The following is a 24,532-nucleotide window of genomic DNA, read 5'->3' on the forward strand; positions in this document are numbered from 1 at the left end:
TTGACCAAAAACAAAAAACCCAAAAACCTTTGATTCAGCATTTCAAGTAAGCTTATTTTCATATATGGCACTTCTCAGTGCTGCAACTTTTGCAGCTTAGTGAGACTTTCAGAGCTGTCAAAGCAGGAGACTTCTTTGTATACTAAAAAACATTTCCATAGCTCTTTTGTGTTCAGTGGGATATTTTATTACAGGGGACTCTCAAGTTGTGCCCTGTCCATCCAAGGGTCACCATGTGGGTGGTTATCATTGGCTAGGCTAGCACCTTTTGAATGGATGGTAGATAGCAAGGCCATTAGCTCTTGGTTTCCTGGTAGTCAGCTACAGCTGGTCAGAAAGTCTGCCTCCATAACATTGATAGGAGTTGGGTTTGTGCAGTAGCAAGTAGACTGAGGGCCCACAGCATTGCTCCGCCCCTCTCCCTGCAATTGTCTCCTTTCTGAGGGGACAACACTCCTGCCCACATTGCTGACCTGCCTGGACCAGTAAGTGCTCTGCAGTCAGCATGGAGGAGAGATGCTTTCAGTTCCTAATACTTTGTGTGGACAGCAACTGGCAGGTCTCTGCGCATGATTTGGCCTGCTGCTCTGGCAGGGTCTCTCAAGGATGGCTACTCCATTACCCATTCCTCCTGTCCCTTAATGTGAACTCTGGTGTATTTATTCACAGTAGGTACTTTTTCATCCAAGTCTGGCCTCAGTTTTGCTATGAAACCAGAGTTGACCTTGCTTGACATTTTGGGTGTTGGGATTATGGGTACACCATGCCTCATTTCCTGTGGTACTATGGATCAAACCCATAACTGTATGTATGCTCAGTTGAGCATACCCACTGAGCCACACACTTCCCAGCCCTATGACCTCTGTTTGTAAAAGTCACTGGCAGTGGGGATTATGAGTGGTTCGGTGATAACTGACTTGAGGTGGATAGGGATTTGGATAAGGACCCAGCCATAAGTGTTCTCGAAATGCCCCCTGCAGCAGGAGTGCTGCCAGTTGAATTTTGGGCAGCCTTTTCTCACAGCCCCTTAATGTACTTGGGGAGCTTAGCTCTTCTCACCAGGGACCTGCCCAGGGGTCTCCCTGAGACACTGCAGGGTATTGTCACAGTGTTCGGGTCCTGTCCTACTGGCTCAGCAGACATGTTCCTTGTGGGAAGGGCCCCATTTGAGCAGCACTCTTGTCCCCTTACCCTGAGCTGCTTATTCTAGTAAATTTGGGTGTCAGTAGAGACAGAATGTGAGCCTAAAACGAGTCATCTGTAGCTCCTGGGTATTCTGAACAGTAGTGGAGCATCCTTTCTCTGGAGCATTAACTGACTCAGCCATCAGAAGTTCCTGTGATCTCTCAACTGTGCCCCCTGTATTGATGAGGGAGGGGCATGGCACTGACTTCATCCAAAGGTATTTTTGCAACTTGGAATGTCAGTTTCCCGCCTCTTGCCTTCGCATTTCCACATATAGTACTCTCTTTTCTTGTATACTATTGTCTAGCTTGTCAGATCTTTTAAAAGAGGAAGCAGTTACATCATCCCAAGAGGTTCACATGTTGCCTATGGCGGAACCCATTTTTTCTCTTCCCAGGCAGCCTGCTCTTTTAAGTCCCAGCCTCATGAGCCACCTAGTGGCCATAAACAGGTACTGCAATCCAGTGAGCAACCTAACACTCAAGCCCTTGCCTGGTATGTTGTTCAGAGTCAGCTGAAGGTGTCTGGTCTGAGGCCTGGAAATTCACACTCCTGACAAACCCCTTAAGTAGTATCAGTGAGTATCACAAAGATAGAGACAGGCTTCTCACCGTGGGCTCACATTGGCGTGTGCTAGAGAGATTTGAGAACTGGCTGCCGTCTGTGTGCTCTCCCTGAGATTTCCTGTGTGACAAGTATGCTTGTGGCTTAAGCTCCATAAGTGCTTGTAATGTCAAGCTGAGTGGAGAAGCACAAGTACAGTGTGGCTTTTAAAGTAGAAATGAACACAGTCATTAATTCCTAAGGTTAGTAATGAAGTCTCATGGCAGCATTTCAGGCCTCATGTGTCCCTTGAATGTAGAGAAGACTGAGTCAACCAGGGCCACTGCATCCAGGCTAAAGAAGGATGGTCTTGGCACATCTTCTGGGCCCGTTGTTTTTGTTTTTCTTTCGTAGGTATGTTTCTCATCCCTTGGCTCAAGCATTGTCATCTTCCAGCTTCCTGAGTGTTGGGACCATAGGCCTGTGCTCCTATGTCCACCTGTTAATCACCTGAATTTTATTACTGCGATCAGGCTTACTAGGTTTTCTTTTTCTTTTATTTTGTCACATTTTTAGAACTCAGAGCTAAAATAAAAGGGGGAATCTCTTATGTCTGACTGTCCAATAGATCTCTCATCCCCTACTCAGTACTTAGCCCAGGTATTACAAACATAAATATTTCTTATACCATCCAAACAAAGTTCCTTTTGGATTTGTCTCCTGCACAGTGTCCAGGCCAGTAGTCACAACCTGCCTATTGCCTAAGTAACTCATTCTTGCTTGTTTTCTAAGTGTTTAAATACTGTATTCCAGGTATTATGGATAAAATGGTAATATGCTGCAGGTTACAGCATCTGCAAAGGAATAAATGATCTGCAGTCACGTATTAACAGCTCCTCCAGTCTCACCGAGTCTGTCACCAGGCGACCTTGCATATAAGCAAGGCATGATGGTCAGGGCAGACTTCTTTTGTTGTTGTTGTTGTTTTAAATTTTATCTGCATTGGTGTTTTACCTGCATTTATGTCTATGAAGGTGTCAAATCACTTGGAGCTGGATTATAGACTGTTGTGAGTTACCATGTGGGTGCTGGGAATTGAACTTGGGTCTTCTGGAAGAGCAACCATTGTTCTTAACTGCTGGACCATCTCTCCCACCCCCGGGGCAAGACTAATTAAGAAAGTGATGACTTGAAACTACAGTTTAACTAAACTAACTACAATGGCCCAAACAGGACATGCAGGAGTTGTTGCACTGTGGGATGTGCTTGGAGTATAAGAAAGATTACTTGCTGCAGATTAGCAGTGGAGGCATAAGGCTAGCGTTGTAACAGTAGTGAGGCATACCCAGTGTGTTTCCAGATCCCCAGGAATCATAAAGAAATGGAAGGAAAAATACATCAGAATTGGGTTTGTGTTTTGGATTGAACTTTGTGATAAGAGTATGTTTCTCAGTGTCAAAGATAAGGGGGTGCCCATCTGTAACCATTCATGGCCAGCAATGGTAATTACCACTCACAGTATCTCCTTTTTACAGGAAAATCCCACCAGTGCCCTGTACTACATCACCTGTTTCTGCCCGTATTCCTCACCGGACAAATTCTGTGCCGACATCACAAGGTGGGATCAGCTGCTTTGCAGCAACCACAGTCTCTACATCCCCAGTTATGCTGTCGTCCGCCTGCATCTCCCCAAATAGCAAATCAGTACCAGCTCATGGAACCACTCTAAATGCACAGCCTGCTGTTTCTGGGGCAATGGATCCTGTGTGCAGTATGCAATCCAGACAAGTATCTGCTTCATCCTCATCCCCCTCCACACCCTCTGGCCTCTCTTCAGTCCCCTCCTCTCCTCTGTCCAGAAAACCTCAGAAATTGAAACCTAGCAAGTCTGTAAGACCCAAGGAGTCTTCTGGTAACAGCAGTAACTGTCACAATGCCAGTAGCAGTACCAGTGGTGGCTCAGGAAAGAAACGCAAAAGCAATTCCCCACTGCTAGTTCATTCTTCCTCCTCCTCGTCATCCTCCTCCTCCTCCTCCTCTCATTCCGTGGACTCTTTTAGGAAAAACTGTGTGGCTCACTCTGGGACTCCATACCTGTCAACTGCAACATCTTCCCACAGCATCGGCCTCAACTGTGTGACAAATAAAGCACACTCGGTGAGCCTGCGGCATGAGCAGGCAGGGAGAGGTCCCCCTGGTGTGAGCCCTGCAGAGTCCATCAAGAGGATGAGTGTAATGGTGAATAGCAGTGACTCCACTCTTTCTCTTGGGCCGTTCATTCATCAGTCCAATGAACTGCCTGTCAACTCACAGAGCAGTTTTCCACACTCACACACTCCTCTAGACAAACTCATAGGAAAGAAAAGAAAATGCTCTGCAAGCTCTAGCAACGTCGGCAACAGTGGCAGCAAACCTACAAAAGTTGCCAAATTGCCAGCCATGAACAACGTCCACATGAAACACACAGGCACCATGCCAGGGGCCCCAGGACTGACGAACAATTCCCTCCTTCATCAGGTAGGAGGTGGACTCTGATCTTCTGGAGGTGTCTGCTGCCTTTTTGGGGGTCTTCTGCCAGCTCTTAAAACTGTGGTTGGGTTGGTTGGTTTGCCTATAATGGGCTCCCAGCTTTTGTAGTAATCTTTAACAGAGTAAAGTCCCTTTCCATCTGAATGGAAACATTTCTATAGAATGTCTAATGCCTTTCAAACATGGATTAGTATGTAGGCCTGAAGAAAGCATCAGGCATGACAGCACAGTTGAAGGGGTTTCCTCTGTAAAAGCTCAGATCAGGTACCCTGATTCTGCTAGTGAAGGAAGCTGGGAGCATTTTGAATCTGCGTAGTGCTTCTAATGTGTTCCCAAGAAGAAAGCCAGGCTGAAATCAAACTGATTCTAGTAAGCAATTACATTAGACCTCTAAAAAAATAATAACTTGAAATGTTTTTCATCTTGAGCAATTTCAGATATATTTGGTTAAATTGAACCCATATTTTCTCCATATTTTCAAGGGAGGTGGGGAATAAGATTCAGGGTTGGCACAGTTGAAGACTGAAAGCTTGTTCCAAGTCATACCTTAAGAAGACATGTATTGTGCGTCCTGCCCATTAGTAAAGGTGATTCCTTGGGGTCATAGTAGGTTGTGACTTACTTGTGCTGTATCTTGTCTGTTCCCCAACCTTCTTGTTGGTCTCTTCTGACTGTCTCTCATGTAGTTTTTCTTCCAGCTTCTTTTGCCCTAACTTGAGCTCATCTCTCATCTTGCTATTCTATTCATCAGGATGTCTTCTCTCCTTGCTTACGAACAGGAATTGCAGCAGCAGCACCCCAGAGCCCTGACTTAAAAAGTGAGGCTCTCTTTTATGTTATTTTCCCTTTTCCTCATCCTCAGAACTTAAATGCTTAGGGCTTTTTCAGAAAATGCCAAGGCATTTCCTATTGTAATTTACTTTTCAATATTTGTGTGAATTGACAATGTCAAAATTAATGGGGGAAATAGCTACTTAAATTCAAAGTAGCTGCTTAAGTTTTTCTTTTTGGAGTAGGAGTACTTGGGCAAATGTGAACTTTGTTTTTGCTTATGTTGTGGTTATTTATTTACTAATGATTCATATAGCATTAGTACAAAAACAGTAAGAAATAATATAGTCACCCCTCAACCCCTGATCCCCCCAGCCATGGTATCCTGTGGACTGAGATCTCTATAGGAAAGGTTGTAATATCCATTCCACATCTATAGCATAGAGGACACTGACTTCATTTAGACCGTGAGACTTGTGTAGATCTTCCTCTTAACATATGTAACTAATGGGAGAAGTGAAGGTAGAGGTGGGCATTAGGGGCAGCAGGGAGAGACTGACAGTGCTTAAGTGAGGTCTGGGAGTGCAGTATAGTCCCACCAACATGGATAGGCAGCAGTTGTTGCCTATCTTGTCACGGGTTTAAAGAGGAATTTCAGAGCTAGGCTTGGGTGTGAAATTTGCTCCCCACTTCCCTTTTAAAAGTCTACTACAGCCTCCATATCTGTTGGAGAGTCTGAGTTATGATCTGCCAACTTTCCTCTGCTTTTACCCCATGGGGTTGGGAGGTATCTACTAGGAAGACCCAACCAGTCCAAGTTTAGATTCTTAAAAATCAATTGCAACTCAAGTTTGTGTTATAGATAGATTTTCTCTGTTGAGGATGCTTTTGCTTTTGTTTTTAATTATATTTCAAAAATCCTGGGGCCCTCATGGCTTGCAATCAGAGGATATATGTGAACCTTACACAGTGTTTTATCTGACTGGGAGGGATCTTATAGCTGCATAAGAATCTCAAAGGAACACATGATTTAAAAGCACTTTAAAGAATGGGATCCCTAGAAGTGGACATGGTGACACAGATCTTCAGGATCAGTCTGGTCTTCATAGCAAGTTGACAGCCAAAGCTACACAGAGAGATCTTGTGTGAAAACAAACATGTTTTAAATGGTGTACTTGGACTGGCTAGTCTTTGAAAACAGAAGTGGTGTGGGAAGCCCAAGACGTGGCAATGAGTCTCTCTCTCTACACACACACACACACACACACACACACCACCACCACCACCACCCACCACCACCACCACCCCCACCACCACCACCCCCACCACCACCACCACCACCACCACCAATCTGTTCTTGGCTGCTAGGCCTTAATTTACCCCATGGGAAGGACAGTTTCCTCCCTATGCTGTGGGCCATGCCTCGGTGTAAACTGCCACACCTGTGTGTTATCACATGTGATTCTGTTCTGAATTAAGAGCCTAGAATGCCTTCAAGAACACAAATTTAAAAACACTTAGACTAGAAGGCAAACATGAAATCTGGGAGCCCTGGCAGCCGTCTTTTATGCCAGTTGGTTTTCTGAAGTGAGTCTTTACAAAGCTTGAGGTTGGCCCTGTGATGGTTCTCCCTGGCCAGGGTAGGTCAGTGGAGGTTTAGTGTCGGATATACTTGTGTAGAATTGAGAGCACAGCATTTAGCCACCTACTTATATTTCCTCACCTCTCTTTTTTGAAAGCCAAAGGCACGTCCCTGACAACTGACAATACCACTGGAAGGAATAATGCAGACATTTTTGAAGACAAGTTACACCTCTGCTCAGCACTCTGGACCCCACGATGCCTTTGAGTCTCTGTGTAAACTCCTGTGGGCTCCAGGGTAACCTGTGGCTCTCTCCCAAGGATTTCCTGATGCTGTGTCTGTAGCAGTGAGTACCCAGAAAGGACACTGGATCAAGTTCAGCCACCAGACTGCTTTATCAGTGGTAAAGTGGTCTGGACTGCTTGCTACCAATCTGTGAGAAGTTTTTGTTTGTGTTTTGTTTTTGTTTTTAAATTGCAGCATATCATGGAGCCACTCTTCAAGTAGATTGGCTGGGCAAAAGAATGTTTTGGCAAGAGCGTTGCTGTAGACTCTCCTCCTCCTTTTTCCGCCAGATTTTTTTTTTTTTTTTTTTTTTTTTGAACACATTCTCACCTGTAGGTCATTCTCCAGCAGGTAGGCACCTTAACTGGAGACTGGAGGCCTTCCAAAGAAAGGGAGCGAGTTGCATCCTGAGTAGCCTCCTAGAGGATATCTGGCTTTAGATTTTCTTTTAGCAGTGTTCAGGAATAGAATATTGATGTTGGTCAATGCATCAAGACATAGTAGCCGAGCCTTTCCCTATAATGTGGGATAAGAAGCTTATCAAGTTCTTCCAACTTAAGAACTGGTTTGAAGCTGCTCATACCCGGATATTAAGTTGAAAGAATCTCAGAGCTTAGTTTTCATGGTACAAAAGCATGTGTGATAAAAAGAGAGACAGAAAGGAAGAGTGAAGAAAAAAGAAGACGAAGAGACAAGGAAAACTAGTTTTGGTGATGAAAAGCCAGCTGGGACACCGGATTTGGGGAGGTGAAAAAAATCATGACGTGGGGCAAAGCTTGCAGGGTTTCCAAAGAGACGGACTTTTCTTGTTAATGCACTCATTATTGAACAGTGTGTCAGAGTGGGCTCATTGTCTTACTCAGTCTGCTTCTTAAAATTTGCCTTTTTAAAGTTATTATGATGTCCTTAAATATTTCCAAGGCATTACTCCCATTTCCTCTTTCAATATTGTTTGAAGAAGTGTAAGTTTCTGCTTTCAGGACCGCTGTCATTGTGTCTGTGTCACAGCTTCCCTTCAGGCCACTAGAGATGTATATTTGGATGCCGGTGAGCTGAGGAGGAGACCCCCAAGAAAGGGCGGTCCTCGAGCCTTGTATGTACCCATGGAGGGGAGTGACTTTGTGAGGGTCAGCAATGTTTACTCATGCACACCCTCCTTTCTTGTGATATTGACAGCCATCTTCCTTGAGTGAGGTGTAAAGCCCTCTTAAGATTTTTCAGTACCCCACTCCCAAAGAATGTTTAATATGTAAAAACATTGCTTGAAAAGTTGTCTACCAGTGAATTTGGGGATGATCTAGGGCCAGTACCACAGCTCCTGCACAGACAACCAAGTCCTCTGGCTTAGGAGAGTACAAGAGAGTAGCCAAAAGAGTATAGTACCCAAGGCTCTTACCCTTATCTTGGCCAGTGTCTGGGCAGAGCCCAGTCAGTGCATACTTTCCCCTATAATTCTTAGGTTACAAACTTGAGTTTCAGGGAATTTCAGTCAGCAACCGGTAGAGTGAATAAATACTTGGTTACCAGCCTAATAATGTGAACTGCTACACTTATTTTTATTCTTTAAGAACACAAAGACTTTATGCAGATACTTTAACTATAAATTAATGTAAAATGGTGAATGTTTCTAAAGGAGGGAAAACAGAATCTTATTCACTTATGCAATCAATCAGTGAATGATTTAAAGATGATGCTAGAAGAGAGCTCTAAGGAGAGAACATGGATGACCAGTGTGGTCAGGATAGGAGGGATCAGTCTGTCCCATCCCGTTGGTGGGAAAGGAGGAAAGAGGGAATCAGAGTTACATAGTAATTACTTGGTGACAAGTGCAATGGGGTGTGGGTAGAATTTATTCTCAGAGCCAAGGGGACTTGATGGTTATAAATTAAGTTGCTTTTAGTGATGGAATTTATAGACAGGTCGTGTTGTTCCAAAAGATGTGAATAGGAGCCACAATAGGAAGTTTATTCAGAATAAAATAAAGACTTAGATTAGTGAGAGTTATAATTTGATTTCTTAGACTGGGGGTTTAATTGAACTTCATTATATCCCTGGGTAACACACAGAGCCTTGGGATGAGGAAAAGCCATTTTGGATTCTGCCTGCCACAAACAGACATATTCTAAACAGTGCTACTAAAGTTAAGACTGTTCAAATATTTTATTTTCTCTGACAACTACTTTTTATGATGATAAACAATTAAGACCATTTAAAATATGGGAGTACAAATATTTTTTTGAATTAGATTAACTTGCAAAAACCAAATTTGCAGTACTTGGATTGTTTGTAGACAGACTTTGGTGTCAATTTAAAACCAAGATAATTTTTATATTCTTTCCAATAGAATTCATGACAGCTTCTGCAGTTTTCTTAAACCACAAAAAAAAGTGCTGCAATGATGAACAAAGAATTATTAAAAAAAAAAAAAAAGAACTACTTTTGTATCTTTATTTTGGAATTTCTTGTTCTATTATAAATATGGAAGTATCCCTATTTCAGAAGACATATTTTGTTAAAAATGAATTGTACATATTTAAATATGTATTTTTGCACAGGTCTTTTTTTCTGATATCCTGTTTTGGTACAATTGAGATCATCTAGTATTTATTTATTAATTAATAAAAATAAATACCTTTTTATAATTTGAAGTGGTTCACTGCCAAGCCAATAGTTTAGAATCTGCCTCCTTTACAGTTAAGGGATGCCTCTGTTCTGTGAAAGTCTCTGTCCCTTTTAGTGTCCCTGGAGTGAATTCATACAGATGAAGTGGGCGTGGCTGATTTCCATTTAGACTACATGGAACCAAGTAACACACTGCTTTTCTTTGTTTGGGGTGGGTGGGTGTGTGTGTGTGTGTGTGTGTGTGTGTGTGTGTGTGTGTGTGTGTGTGTGTGTGTATGTATGTATGTACACGCGCGCAATAATACTCTGAGCACACCTGTGTTATTAGTATGTGATGTGGTTTAAACTAATGGGGAAAACAAAACAAAGCTGAAAGTGCCTGAACCTAGTTTTAGCTCAGACAGATTCTCTTTAAAGACTTGAATGCTGAGTTGAACTTCTGGAGTTTGCTTTTTCCACCTAAATGTTATCTCTAAAGTTTTAGGGGAGAAGTTAAAAGCCATTGAGGCTAGTAATTTTTATAAGGTATTTTAAAATTAAGACATTTTGGTTCACAGTAATTTAACTGGCAATTGACTGCCCTGTGCCACCCAAGGGTTATAAACCGATGTCAGCCAGCAGCTGTTTTGTTATTCACTCATGAAATACAGAGTTTAAGATAGGATATTTAAAATATTTTGTATGAAAAAAATACAAGAAGTACCTCTGAGAACATTGAAACAAATGTTTAATTTGAAAAACAATGTAACTTATAAAGGCAGCTGTCTTCCTGTAAGAGTTCTGTTGCCAAGGGATTTCTTAATGTCTCCATTCTGTCTTGGGTCTGGGAAAAGTTAGGCTTTGAAAAATGATTGTTAAAAGTTTCATTGTTTAAAAGAAAATAATCATTTTTACATCTTGTTGTAAAGCATTTTACCTTTTCAGATCACTTAAATGAGCACTACATATTGTCAGTGTGAATGCAGGGCCTTGAAAGAATTTTTGCTTTTTTTTTTTTTTTTTTTTGAGCTTGGTTATAAAAGCAATCTCCTGTGTTAAATAAAATGTGTGAATAGTTTGATAAATGTGTACACATAATCAAGAGCATCTCAGCTGGACTTTGTGTTGGCTGCTGTATAGAAATGAACAAATGTCAAGGGATAGAAAATTACTTTGGATATTTAAAAGAGAAGAAATATATAGTCTATTTGTTTTGTAACAAGTTTCTGTAAATAAAATAATTTATACTATTTATAAGAAAAAGTTGTGCTTTGCTTTATGAGAAACTAGTTTGTTGAACAAACATGTTATTAAATGGGCAATAAACTTAGGACTTCTCAATAAATAAGGTTGGCTGCATGAACTGCTTTACATGTTTCTGCCTTGTTGTGGTAGTTAGCCCTCTCACTCTAGTACCTTCCCAGGAACTTTACATCAGACATTGTGGAGACAGCATTCTACTTAAACTTGCTCATTCCTGAATTTGATGTATGTGTTAGATTTTCACCTTCGAGGGAGATTTTAAATATGGAGTCCATACAGTCTCAGACAGACAGACAGACAGACAGACAGACAGACAGACAGACAGACAGACAAACAGACAATGATTTTTGAAGGTTTTTTGATTTTTTTTTGTTTGTTTTTAATTTTTGAGACAGGATTTCACTGTGTAACAATTCTGGCTATCCTGGAACTCACTTTGTAGACCAGGTTGGCCTCGAACTCACTGAGATCTGCCTGCCTCTGCCTCCCGAGTGCTGGGATCAAAGGCAACGCGCGCCACCACTGCCTGACCTCTTTTTTTTGTTTTGTTTTTTTTTTACCTTCGTCCCCTTACTAGCCATACAAATTCATTTGTTTTATTCAGAGCACAACATAATTATATAGTCATTTTAAATTTTTTATTGCTGCTGCTTAAAATAAAGTTGGGAAAAATGCTCATATAGTACATGAACTCGACAAACTGGACCTTGTGAGCATTAGTGAGATAATGCAGTGTCCAATTTCCCTGTGGATAAATTGTTCACTGTGAGTCTCTAGGCTGTCAACGAAAGGATCAACTTATCCAGTCACTTACCTTTCCTACTGCCTTTCCTTGTAGGTAACCTGGCCCTGGATGTCAAGAAACCATCTCAAGGGGCAGGGTTAACAATGTTTGGATCTTTGCAAATGGGATTTTGCTGGCAGAATTGCATTCTGCAAAGGAACTAACAGGACAGAGGTGTGAAAAGATATGGGAGATGATTGATGAAACTCACTGGGCAGGAGGTGCTGATGGACTGTCACTGTTGGCTATCATGAGCCTTTGTCCTCAGGAACATAAAGAGCAAGTTCATGCTTAAAGGTAACCACTAGAGCTCAGAGATACTTCCTGGGTCTGTGCATCTGACTCAGAAGTCAAAGACATGCTGGACTCACTTCCCTATTTCCTACATTGTCAGGCTCTTCCATTGAACATGTCTTTACACTTTCCAATTCCTAATCAAAAGGCTGTCCCTGGGGCAGCAAGGTGGCTCAGTGAGTACAGGCACTTGCTGCCAAACCTGAAGACCTGAGTTTGAACCCCTAATATACATTGTAAATTAACAGACTCCTCCAAGTTCTCTACTAGCCACACATGCACGACAGCATGCATACATGCATGTGCTCTCTTAAACACACACACACTAAAATAAAAACAAAACAAAAAAACCCTTCTTCCAATCTGTTTCTTCTAAGGTCTTGCTACTCTTGCTGCTGTAAACAGTTTAAGACTTTGATCTTGCACAGCTAGTTTCTTGTCCTTGTTACCCTCATTTATAATATAGCCAAAGCTCATGGACTGAAGTAGACATTTCTAGAAACTCTTAGTCTCATGATTCCCCATCAGTCAAAGTAGAATTTTTCAGGAGGAGACTCAAACACTATTAATCCTTTGCCTTAAAAATATCCATCACTTCCGGTCTCCTACAGTAACTACTAGAGAGAGAATTGGGTGGGGGGGAGCAGACAGGACAGGACAGACTCCTCAAGGCAGCATAAACAGCAAGGCTGCTGCAGTGATCTGGGTAAGTGATGCTGGGTCTCTAAACTGCCAAGGGCAGGAGGAGAAATAGTTGGGGAACTCTTTCAGAGACCTTGAGGTCTAGTTATGTTTATCAGATTTCTAGATCCGCCAAACCTACCAATTGATATGCTTTAGGTGGTATAGAGAAGGAAGTGTACAGTAGACTGAAATTGCCATTAGAAAACTCAGATTAATACTCAGGTGGCTGCTGTCTGAACAGAACTGCAAGACAGAAATGGAGTTGTCTCATGGAAGTGGCTGAATGTACCTGGGAAAAATAGACGGTTTTACTGTGTGGTATGTTATTTAAAACCATACTTTACCATATATTCAGCATTTACCAGTATTAAAAGGAACTACATTGTTTCCACTCTGTTCCAGTTTACTATTTTCTTCACTGTTTTGTGAAGGACCGTTACCTAAGTTACAAAGGGCAAGCTGTATAGATTAAAGCCACCATAGATGAGAATTAAGATTTATTTGGCTAAATGTTTCTGATACAGGCAGCTGACTTTATGTAGCTTCACAGGTGCAGTACACAGAAAACAAATTCATTTGCTAGAGTGGGGCATTATGTTGTGTCTAGAATCTTGGCATGAAGAATACATACAATAAATATATTTCTTAGAATACACCTAAAGGAGCCCAGTGCAACTTGCAACTTTTTGCGTGCAACTTTTTGTGGTTATCAGGAAGTCTCCCTTGCTTTGTCAGTTTTAAGTTTTCCATGGAACATGGGTGATAAACTGGGAAATTCCCTTCAGTGGCATGTTTTAAAATCAGAAGGCCAAGAGACAGAAATCAAAGCTGGAAATGACCAGTCTTGGTCAGTTTCATGACATTGGTCTAGATGACTCAGTAAAGTAATATGCTAGTGGTTTCTGTTAATATTCACAGAAGCATGATTCTAAGTTCATCTGAATTTGAGGTTTGTGGTGTAAAATAAACCCCAAGGAGCATGATTATAGCCCACTTTCTGTAGATGATGAAATAGAATCACAGTGATTTCTCTGGGTATAGATTGCCAATATGCAGGGAGCTGGGCCTAGAACTGGCATTTTCCAGTTGAGATATGCAATGGAGCTGTTTCTCTCACATCTTACAGCCTTATTTCAGAGGAGATGGAGATGCTGGGCCTACAGATGGCTCTGCAAGGTTAACAGAGTTTGCTACTCTTAAGAGGACCCAAGTCTGGTTCCCAGAACTTAAAACTTCCTCTAACTCCAAATCCAAGGGAATCCAACAGTTACTACTGGCCTCCTGAGGACAACCCACATACATGTGGCATACACTCACACAAACGTACATACATACATACATACATACATACATGTAAATAAAAATCTTTTGAGAGATGTTGAATTCTAGTTTTCAGCTCTAAGCTGACATTTGGAGGGTTTACTTGAATTTGTAATTAATCTTAAACTGTATAACAATGACTCCAATTTTGTATTATAGATGATATAAGTTCTACTTTTAAATGCCTGGGTTTCTTTCTCGATGAACATTTATTACTTTTCATGAAGAGCAAAGCACTGATTTCTTCCCTGAAGTTGGGTTATTTCTGTTAGTAGGGTAAAAGTTAAAACTGAGCACATTTTAAGCAAGAAGGATGTGGGCAGGACATTCTCTGCCATTGAAAGATCACAGCAGGTCAAGTCGATTTCAAGTTGAAAAAAAGGTAATTAAACAAAAATTGGCATTTGTCTTTTTTGAGTCAAACAGAATTCTAATTTTAAAAGAACATGGTATATTCTCCTTTTTTCCTTTACAGATTTTTTTCCCCTTTACAGATGTTTTTCATATTGTAAGAAATATTTATTGATTAGGGTTTCCCCTCCCCTCCTACCTGGATCAACTGCCTTTCTATCTCTCATTAGAAAACAGGTTTCTTGGGGATAATAAAATGGTAAGATAGAACAAAAACACAACAGAATTGGACAAAACAGAAGGAAAAAAAGCCCAAGAGAAGGCACAAGAATCAGAGGCCCACTTTTTGGCACACTCATGAATTCAAAGAACACACTAAACTGGAAACCAAAATGTATACACAGCAGATCTGGGGCAGACCTGTGCAGGCACTGAGCATGTTGTCTGAGCATATGTGACTTCATGAGCTTTGATTGTGTTGATTTGAGATGGCCTTGTTTTCTTGGTGTCCCCCATCCCCTCTGGCTTATTTACTCTGCTTGCTCTCCCAAAGAGTTCCCTGAACAGGGAGGGAATTGTTGGAGGCAACCTATTTAGGGCTGAGGAACAGGGAAAGTTCTTAGAGGCTGTACTCTGTGACTCATTACTACTTGGATTTCATACTTAATCTTGACCAAAAGGCTAATAACTAATTTATCAGGTTATCAAGATAAGCACTTTTAGAAATCCTCAACTTGGTATTTTTAAATGCTGTAGGCATATCCAACAAGCTTTTTTCCTGAACCTCCAAGAAACTCAAGTACAAGTCTGGCCATAGCATTACCCTTAGTGCACACCAGTGGCAGCAACTTCTGAGGACATGGCCTTGACTTTGAAGATCATGTTTATATTCTGGCATGGGTCCATGATTTCCCATCCCATTAATTCCTGCAGAGTTTTTTTTTTTTTTTTTTTTAATGGAGAAATGTTGAATTTTATTTTCAGTCAGGTGATATTTTTTTTTAAGATTTATTTATATGTATACAATATTCTGCTTCCATGTATATCACATCTGCACACCAGAAGAGGGCACCAGATCTCATAATGGATGGTTGTGAGCCACCATGTGGTTGCTGGGAATTGAACTCAGGACCTCTGGAAGAGCAGTCAGTGCTCTTAACCTCTGAGCCATCTCTCCAGCCCCCAGGTGAGATTTTTAATAGGTCATTCCTATGAATGAATGAATGTGTTCTTAAAGCACCAGAAACCTTTCTCACCTCCCTTGCCTTTTATGATAAAACCCATAATTTGCCTCCATCAAGAATCAAGGATAATATTCATCCTTAACTCAAGGGATCTTCTTTGGCTCATTTTCTTATACCCTTCCCCTATCTTACTCTAATCTGTTAGCAAACCTTGCTGCCTCTACATGGTCAGCAACTGAATGCAGAATGACAGAGCAAAGCACTAAGTTCAACTTCGTCATCCTTTGTTCAGTGTCCCCATTGCCTCCCCCACCCCATTTAGGCACCAATTTGCATTTGATCACAGAAAAGAGTTCCCTTCCCAACCTGTACCCCTTTTAAATATGCTTGCATAGTACCTATATCCTAGCTTAGAAGATAAGGCACAATTTTGATTACCTCATCATCGCTGTGCTCCTATTCAAAGAAAAAGTTCATTTTGCTAATACTTCTACAGGACTGGAGTATCTGTTTGAGTAAGTCATATTCTAGAATCTAGTTCATGCCAGCTTCCTAGAGAGGGCCAACACTTTTATTAGTGGGAATCACTGTTGAGTTCTGGTTGAAAACCAAGAGTTCACATCGAGATAATGGGCTTGTGTCACATCCCTAATTTATCAATAAGGCAGGGTTGTAGTGAATATGTCTGACTTGTAGCCTCTATATTGTGGACCACACAGTTAGGCAAAAGTCTAAGAACACTGAACATTTTTCATTAGCAATTCAAGTGCCATTAGTAAACCCAGTACTTAGAGATGTGTATGTTTAAGAAGAAATTAAACAGAAACAATGGCATATTTATTTGATGCTGTTGAAGTGGGCACACAGTGAAGAAATCTATGAAGGCTTCAAGTAACATCTGTGAGGGAATACATTTTTAAATAGTTTTTACATGTTGATTACTCTAGACAATTTCTGAACCCTGTTTAGCAGCAAGTCTCCTTTCTTGATGGTTTCTTGGTACTGCCAGTTCTTGCTATCAGGTCTATAAATAAAGGTAAGGGAAAAAATTAATTATTTAGCAGCCACATGACTCCATGACTAAGAGCTGACCTACTTGTATACACAGGCATTTAAACTCCCCTATTATCAGCAATAACAAATGATGGATAATAAGAATACCTGTTGGTTTCTACTATTTCATTTACTTTATCGATTTTGCAGTGTAGTCTTCCAGCAGCAATAAACCTGGACAGCTCCCTGATTCAGAAAAAGGAAAATAATCCACATTAGTTTCAGAGAACACTCAGAAAACCTGAACTCTTCCTTATAAGTGAAATCTCATTTTCCTCAAGCTTCAACTGTTGCATATACAGTAGTGACATCCCCAATTTGTTGCAGTCTTGAGTCATCTACTGGAATAAAATACCACAAGATATAGTGCTCAGAGAAAAACTTCAGATAGAGGTAAAAACTGCTAGAACCAACAAACGCAGACCCAATGCAGCAGCTGCCTGAGCACTATATCTTGTGATACAACTTGCTCCCATCTTTAAGCTGTTTTTGCTTTTTCCTTGTCTACATGTGGAGATCTTTACATGGCTGACTTTCTCAAGTCAGAGCCAACTTTATCTCTTCAGGCATGCCACATCTGAAGCAAACAGTTCCCAATGTGCTATGTATACTCCAGTATTGATTTGTTTACTTGAATGAAAGGGCATGAAGAGACTCACAATAGCACCAAGCACGAACAGGTCAGTATTTAATGAATCAGTGATTCCATTCCCACCTTTTGTCACTAACCTAACTCCAACATTATCACAGGAAATGCCTCTAAATACAAAACAAGATCTGGGCAGCACTGTGAGCACAATGCAGTGTGGTGACAGCCCTGGTTAAATTACTCAAGCAGAGGACTTTCCATGCTGTGCATTTTCCTCATCTTCCTGAAAACTATCCCAAAAGTCAGACATGGACAGATGCCACTGTTAAAATAATACTGCAGAAAGTCTTTGTTTTTTCTTCTATAAAACTGAGGGAAGCAGTGTAAGTTCAGGAAATGTAGAAAACCACACATTAAAGGCAGTTTTTATGCACAAATGTATTAAACTTACTGGTCAATGAATTCCACGCCCACACCAAACGCTTCTGCCATATAGCCAAGGGTTAATGACCTATATGATTCCAGCAGCTGGCTGTACGCATGAATTCTCATTTCCCTTACATAGTATCGATAATGAGGTGCAAAGAGCCAATCCTTTTTCATTTCCTGTTCCACGATTGCTACAATAAATAACAAATTATGAGTCTTCCTTTCACCTAAGGAATTAGAAGTTCAGTAGCTTTGAGTCCATTATGTATTGCTGTCCTTTCATACCAGCAATGGACAGGCAGCAGCAAAGATGGAGACCTACTGGAACTATCACCAGATTATATAGCATAAGCATTGGGGAACTTTATTGTACTCAAGCAAAATTCAGTGGTTTCATTTATAACAAAAACAGCAGGGACAGTGATCAATAAAAGAAGAAAAACAAAAAGACATTTTTTATGAAGTCGCAAAACAAGCAATAAAGACTGATGAAACCTGTTATAAGAAATGTAAAGTTTGAGGACAAATAAAATACAAGGCTTACTTAACAGGAGAATAAGTTGATAACAAAATTGAAGAGTAAAGTGTACACAATATATTAATGGGTAATCCACCAGAATATAAATTACCTTACTAAATACTTCTGCTCTGGATACTAAGCCATTATGCAAAACAAGTAAGTCATATAAAGAAAATGGCAGTAACCACGTGATGACAAAGCCCTCAGCTGAGGCAATAGACAAGAAAGGGCTCCTAGAAACTTAGCTGAGACCATTGTTTAAGAGCAGTGTTGGTAAACACAAGTCCTAAGGCAGTGTTAAGTATTACTATTACTGAGTACAGAAATAAAACAAGATCGCAAAAACAGTAAGAGGGTAGAGACAAGGTGAACAAGGGCATTTGGTGTGAGCAAACTGAAAAAAATCACAGGAAAAGCAAGAATTTGGCTGTAGTCTGTTTAGCAGTTAATTTTTTTTTTTAGAGGGTTAAGAATGAGGTTCAAACATACTGTGGCGCTGTTCAAGTGGATGTGCCCATCAGACAAGCAAAGATACCAAGGAGGGGTAAGGCATGGGTCTAGTATTTGAAGGTTCAGGACTAGAACCAGGAATCTCGGGAGCACAGCCATCCAGATAATTTTTCCTAAAAGATGACAGAGACAAGGCAGGGGCAACCAAAAGCAGTCAGTCACTGAAAGGAAGGTCCAAAGAAAACAAAAGTATGTTCCTGTGGAACCAAGTGAACAAAACTGAAAAATGAAGGATGTTCTATGTCCAGTGAGACAGAATGAAAGGGAGGCCACTAAGATGGTGTGTACACTCTCACCAACAATAAAGTACATACCACCAATAAAACTGCTTTTTCCTCTCAAGTTGCCTAAGGTTTTATTAAAATGTGAGATGGGTTCTTTCAAATACTATGAAATAAGTATAAATGACATGCACACACACTAGCACAAATCTTCTAGGGGCAGCATGGTCAAGGTGTACTAATACTTGATTTCTTAGACTCCACCTAAGGAGTAAGTGGGACAGCAGTGCTACCTGCATGTTCAAAACAAGACTATTTTACAACGCTAAGTGGAAACCTTAGAAATTTTCTATCAGTAGACAATAAACTCATGTTACACTCAGAGAGCCCTTCAACAATTAGAAACTATAAGGAACTCCACTTGGGTGGAACACTATGTACTTGGTTCATGAGAGTCACTCATGTGATTTCAACAACACACTCCCTGGCAGAGAATTCTGCTTTGCACTTCACTTAAGTGTCTTAAACACATTCATCTATGAATATTCAAGACTCAATCTCGAAAAACTCAAGTTTTATATGGTTCGTGAGTGCAAATAAAAGGTAAGAACTTGATGGTCTTCCGCATTTAGAACACCTGGGAAGTGTACAGATTTATTAAATCTAAAATCTTTCATTCAGAACTATTTGAATACAAATTGATAAGAACAGAGTGAGAAAGGCTGAAGCCCTAACATCCAAAAGGACCAAAGTCATCAATTTAATTTCACTAGAAAGAACATGCTTCCCTACAAACAGCAGCAGCATTTGTCACTAATAAGTTTTAGGGGAATCATTTGAGGAGGAAGTCTTTCTCATCTTAGTAATTTAGTCACCAGTAGCAAACCAAATAGCCAGGAGGGAGTAGAGTCCCCCAAAGAAGCAACCTTGTGTCCACAGGGCTCTGTAAATTAGCTGTGAAAGGACATAACAATTGTTCACAGATTGTTTTCAATCCACAGGCCTGGCTATTTAAGGTCCTTAAATGGAGTGATGATTAATTTTGGTCTCAAAGGACTCAGAATTCCCTACATCCTTTGCTACAAACCTAGTAGCAAGCTGTCTGCTCACATTCACTTTACTCCTTAAGACAAACTCCCACATCACAGGATCAGACAAACAGCTTTAGGCTTTGCTAACCATACAGCTCTTTGTCATACATTCTTTTTCTGTTGTTTTAAAAGCCACTTTAAAAACAAAATTCAGACCAGTGAGCTAGTGCATCAGGTAGAGACATACACCGCCAAGTCTGATGACCCCTTCAATGCCCATGACCCACATGGTGGTCGTGAAGCAACCCCTAAAAGTTGTCCTCTTGACTTTCACTCATGCACCTTGGCACACACATGCATACAACATGCATATAACACATACACAATAATTCTTACATTTGGAAACATATAAATACCTATCAAGTTTGTTGACATTCCTTTACGTAAAACAGGCAGAAAATGAGTGAAGACCTGCAGTTAACAAAGACCACTGTATCTCTTATATGTGAAAAGTTCAATTTTGCTCATTCACCCACAGGATGAGAAGATGAAGACAGATATCGATCCTTACCTAATGATTGAAAGAAAACTGAATAACGGCATTCGTAGAGAGAAAACAGATACTGCCGAACTGCTGGAAGACTGTGCAAAACTTCAAGAATCTCTGCTCCTTTAATGACCTGAGTATTGAAAAAAAGCAAAAGCCAAAACCAATAAACACATTGTAATGACTTCTGTGTTTTTAAAATAGAAAAGCATGAAACAGTCTTTAAAGGGAGTTTTGATTTCATCGTTTACCTTTTCCCTGAGATCTGGTCTTTCTAAGGCAATCATACTGACGTAAACAGTGTAAGTCACAAACGTCTTATAGTCCATGAGCTCATAGGATGTAAATGTAGAAACCGTGTCGAGAAAGAGCTCCGCTGCCTGTTTGAAATCACGGATAGCCACACAGTACAGACCTTGGTATACTTTCAGCCTATTTCTCCTGTCCCAGTCTCCACCTTCTTCTATTAGACTAGTAAATAACACAAAAGAAACAGATGTTAGTTCTAAAAAAACTAACTGAAGTATTTCAGTTTTTCAACTATTTGACCAAATTCCATAAATGTAAACAAAAAAATTGGTAAGCTTAGGCCTACCAACTTATTAACATCCCGTAACCTCCAGGGTTATACCCACTGCTAAAAGTACCTCTTGGCCTTTTCTGTGTTTCGAGTGATGAGGTCATTATCCATATAAAAGAGACCAATCCTTAGGAGATAAAACACAATATCTAGTCGATGACCCAGGGCCACAGTCTTATCATATGTCTTTCGAAACGCTGTCAGAGCTCCCTCCTGTAGAATTCAAGACCAAAGAGGAGAAAAAGTACTCAATTTAGCAATGGCATCAGCTTCCTGGATTTTCCTGAAAGAGTGGCCATCAAAATAGGAAGTAGAGATGCAGTGAAAGGGTCATTGCCATACTTGGGAATAGGACCAAGGGGCATCCTTGAGGTGTACACAGTGTAGTGCAGATACTTCACTCTGGGAAGGTCATAGGAAAAGCACCAATAATATACAATGGTACTGTTGTTTCCATGTCCTCAGTGTTTTCACCTTTAACAATTACACTACTTAAAAAATTATTAATCATTTAAAGAGGAGACTGGTATCACTGGTTATATTAAATACCACTGATTCCATGCATATACAACTTCATCTCAAAGAACTGATCCTTACAAAAACACTAATAAAATCAGATGTCTACACTGGGTGTTTTTCAGAGCATGACTAGCTAGTCTGTTTCAGTTATTTGTCATGCTTCATAAATGTATAAAAGGATCTGGAATTAAAGAAGGCGGTAAGCTTTCCTGTGGATGCCCTGGAATCAAACCTGGGTCATCTGTGAGAGCAATCAATGCTCTGAACCCCTGAGCCATCTCTCCAGCCCCCTAATGTATACCTTTTAAAATGTACAATAATGCCGGGCGTTGGTGGCGCACACCTTTAATCCCAGCACTCGGGAGACAGAGGCAGGCAGATCTCTGTGAGTTCAAGACCAGCCTGGTCTACAAGAGCTAGTTCCAGGACAGCCTCCAAAGCCACAGAGAAACCCTGTCTTGAGAAACAAACAATCAAACAAAAACAAAACAACAACAAAAAAAAACAACAAAAAACCCAAACAACAACAAAAAAATAATGTACAATAAGAATATACATGCTTCCCAACCAAAAAAGTGAACTACAGTTAATGACCCCAATACTGTAAAAGGAGTAAGCTAAACCTCTGGTTGTGAAATTGTTTTGGAGATTTTTATTACTTTCACGTAAGTATATGTGTTTGTGCCTGTCTTGGGGTGTATGCACATGAGTGAAGGTGCCCTTGGAGGCTGAAGGCATCAGATCCCTTAGAGCTAGAGTTGTGAACTTCTTGATGTGGGTGCTAGGAACTATATGTATGTACTATAACATAGTACATACTCTTAAACCAATAAGCCATCTCTCTAGCCCGATGTGCACTTGTTTCTAATGATACACAAAGGCGTAATATACACCTGGCTACTGTTAAGAACAGGGAACCTGGTGCTGCAACATTATGTATTTACTGTATTTGTACTGACTCCTCAGTACAGGTAAACATAACTATCCTTTACAAAAAAGGTTTGCCACACAATGGTGGTGCATGCCTTTAAGCACTCAAGAGGCAGAGGCAGGCAAATCTCTGAGTTCAAAGCCAGACTGGTCTACAGAGTGCCAAGACAGCCAGGGCTATACAGAGAAACCCTGCCTTGAAAAAATCAAAACAACCTCAAAAATGATTCATTTATTCAATGAGATATCATCCATCTGCGCTAGTCCCCAACATCAGTCTGTACCTCCAGAGAGGAGAGAGCATCTCTACTGACCTGTCACCTACCCAGAGAGAAGACAGCACCTCCACTGACCTTGTCACCTATCAGACAGAGGTACTCTGCTTTTGCCATCATTGCATCTCGAATTTCACTCTCTCCCAGATTCTTCTCTGCATCCTCCAGCTCCTCATCCAAGCGTTTCAACTCTTCTTCATTTGCTTTCTTCATTTTACTGAGGAGATCCATGTCCATCTGCCAGTCGAGGGATTTACACAAGGCTTCATAATAAGGAGCCATATCTAAAAGCCAGAAAACGCGCACCGTGAGGTCATTTGTCAGTGTTTGCTTGCTTCTTCCCACCCCACCAAAGGTCAGGCTGCAGGCGCCTGCCAATTGCTGGCCCGGGACAGCACAGCTAAGGTTTTGCAGGTGGGAGGCCTGCTTGAGGGCAATCTGAGCAGGGCTGATCTCTACTAAGCCCGCAGAGAGGGAAATCCTCAGTTTGCTCTGTCCAGCTCCTGTTCCCAAGGAGTCCTTATGTCAGGGAGAGGGCACACACTCGATATGTCCTGCTAGGGACAGACCCCTATTGCCCCTTGACAGGGAGCACAACGCTGGCAGACAGTCAAGGCAAAAGCCGCGGAGCCTTTGCTGGGAGCCTAACCGCGACAAGCACCTGAGGCTTTCCCTGAGCAGCCCGCCGCAGGAACGAACCACTGAGGCACGACCCTCTAGGCACTAGGAGGGCTTCCTAGGGTTCCCCAAAAAGCCCAAACGGGAGCCGCCCAGCCGGGCCACCCGGACCGCCCCAGCCTAGGCCGCTGACTCGGCGCTCCCGGGCCTCACTGTTTTCCCGGACCGCCGCCATCAGCTCCTCGCGCACCGCCGCGTTCCCGCGGTGCTCGGGCAGGCTGAGCAGGAAGCGCAGCTGCGCGATGCGCAGGTCGGGGTTCTTGGGAAGACCCTCTTCCTCTAGGTTTTCCAGCGGCATGGTGACGACAGAAGAGCGAACTGCGGGGACCAAGCACCGTCCTGCACCACCACCGGAAGCAAGAGACGGAAGGCGCCTGTAGCCGCCAGCCTAACTTCCGGTCGGGGTCTCTGCCTCCGCCGCCTGCAGCGTCTCCTACTGGACACCGGCGGGATCACTGGCACGATCTGAGTTCTGCACACCGCCCTCACCTCCACCACCACCTCTGGTGTTGGCCAGAGCTCTTTCTTACTCTAGGTCACTCAGAGGTCAGAGTTGGGCTCACCTACAGTTTCTTAAATCAATTCTCTTTCCCATTTTAGCTGTTTTACCTATGTTGCATTTGCAACTGATAGGATCTGGAAATCCTCTAAGAACTTGAAAATATAATACAGAGGAGAGAAACAATAAAAACAGTTGCCGTACTTTTCTAGATTCCCTCATTGTAATCGTCTTGAGGCTACGATGAAATTTTATTGGCACACACTGCAGGCATACAAACTGGGACAGAAAGAGGTTAGAAAAAGTGATTAGCTAAAGTAACATAACAGTTCAGCAGCAAGCCCTGAATTAAACCTCTTTTCTTTACCTTTAAAGTCCACACTCAGCCTGACCTAAGGAAAAGGAACCACATATACCCTAGTTTTAACTCAGTGACATTATCTTAAAGAAACGTTTTTACAGTGTTTATTTGTGTGTGAAAACATTGGAATCGTCCTCAGGATGGGAAATGGTTACATAAAATCCCCTGTGGCTTTTGAATGAGACATGTCCCACTGAGGCACAGTTATTTGAACACATGGTCCCCATTGGTGGTGTTGTTTGGACACCTTAAAGAACCTTTAGGAGGTAGAAGCCTTGCTTGAGGAAGTGCCTCACTGGGGACAGACCCCATTTCTAGGACTTTCTTTGCTCTCTGTGTGTCGCTGAAGATGTGAGCTCCTACTTTCTTGTTCCAGCCAACTGCTTCCATGCCTCACCCACTATTAAAAACTCT

General features: G+C 41.5%; 2 protein-coding genes and 1 long non-coding RNA gene across 3 annotated transcripts in view; 2 read left to right on the forward strand and 1 right to left on the reverse strand.

Moving 5' to 3' along the window:
• Atxn7 (ataxin 7) overlaps positions 1 to 10,855 on the forward strand; it is a 135,516-nt gene extending 124,661 nt beyond the window's left edge. Inside the window, 2 exon segments of the mRNA XM_035452158.1 lie at positions 3,264 to 4,245; positions 6,768 to 10,855. Of these exon segments, the coding sequence (XP_035308049.1) occupies positions 3,264 to 4,245; positions 6,768 to 6,785 (1,000 nt within the window). The 3' untranslated portion in view covers positions 6,786 to 10,855.
• A 365-nt stretch (positions 10,856 to 11,220) lies between these two features.
• On the forward strand, positions 11,221 to 20,497 carry LOC118239656. Its single transcript, XR_004772386.1, has 2 exons — positions 11,221 to 11,840; positions 20,268 to 20,497. It is a non-coding gene; the product is annotated as an uncharacterized LOC118239656 (long non-coding RNA).
• Psmd6 (proteasome 26S subunit, non-ATPase 6) lies at positions 16,192 to 23,626 on the reverse strand. The gene is made up of 8 exons (XM_027389361.2): positions 23,412 to 23,626; positions 22,659 to 22,864; positions 20,924 to 21,069; positions 20,528 to 20,747; positions 20,301 to 20,409; positions 17,470 to 17,638; positions 16,538 to 16,615; positions 16,192 to 16,400 (listed from the first exon to the last, which is right to left on the reverse strand). Exons 1-8 carry the CDS (start codon positions 23,554 to 23,556, stop codon positions 16,304 to 16,306), a joined length of 1,170 nt encoding a protein of 389 aa, XP_027245162.1. The 5' UTR covers positions 23,557 to 23,626; the 3' UTR covers positions 16,192 to 16,303.
• Positions 23,627 to 24,532: the final 906 nt, after the last annotated feature.

This window comes from Cricetulus griseus (genome assembly GCF_003668045.3).
Source record: "Cricetulus griseus strain 17A/GY chromosome 1 unlocalized genomic scaffold, alternate assembly CriGri-PICRH-1.0 chr1_1, whole genome shotgun sequence".
NCBI classification, from domain to species: Eukaryota; Metazoa; Chordata; class Mammalia; order Rodentia; family Cricetidae; genus Cricetulus; species Cricetulus griseus.

Bases quoted from the DNA above. Each gene is read 5' to 3' on its own strand.
- Psmd6 (XM_027389361.2), bottom strand. From the start codon at position 23,556: ATGCCGCTGGAAAACCTAGAGGAAGAGGGTCTTCCCAAGAACCCCGAC. The intron at 16,616-17,469 runs GTAAGTTTAATA...TTTCTGAATCAG, and splicing joins GGCGTGGAATTCATTGACCA to GGAGCTGTCCAGGTTTATTG. The intron at 16,401-16,537 runs GTATTCTTATTA...CTTTATTTATAG, and splicing joins GAAATAGTAGAAACCAACAG to ACCTGATAGCAAGAACTGGC.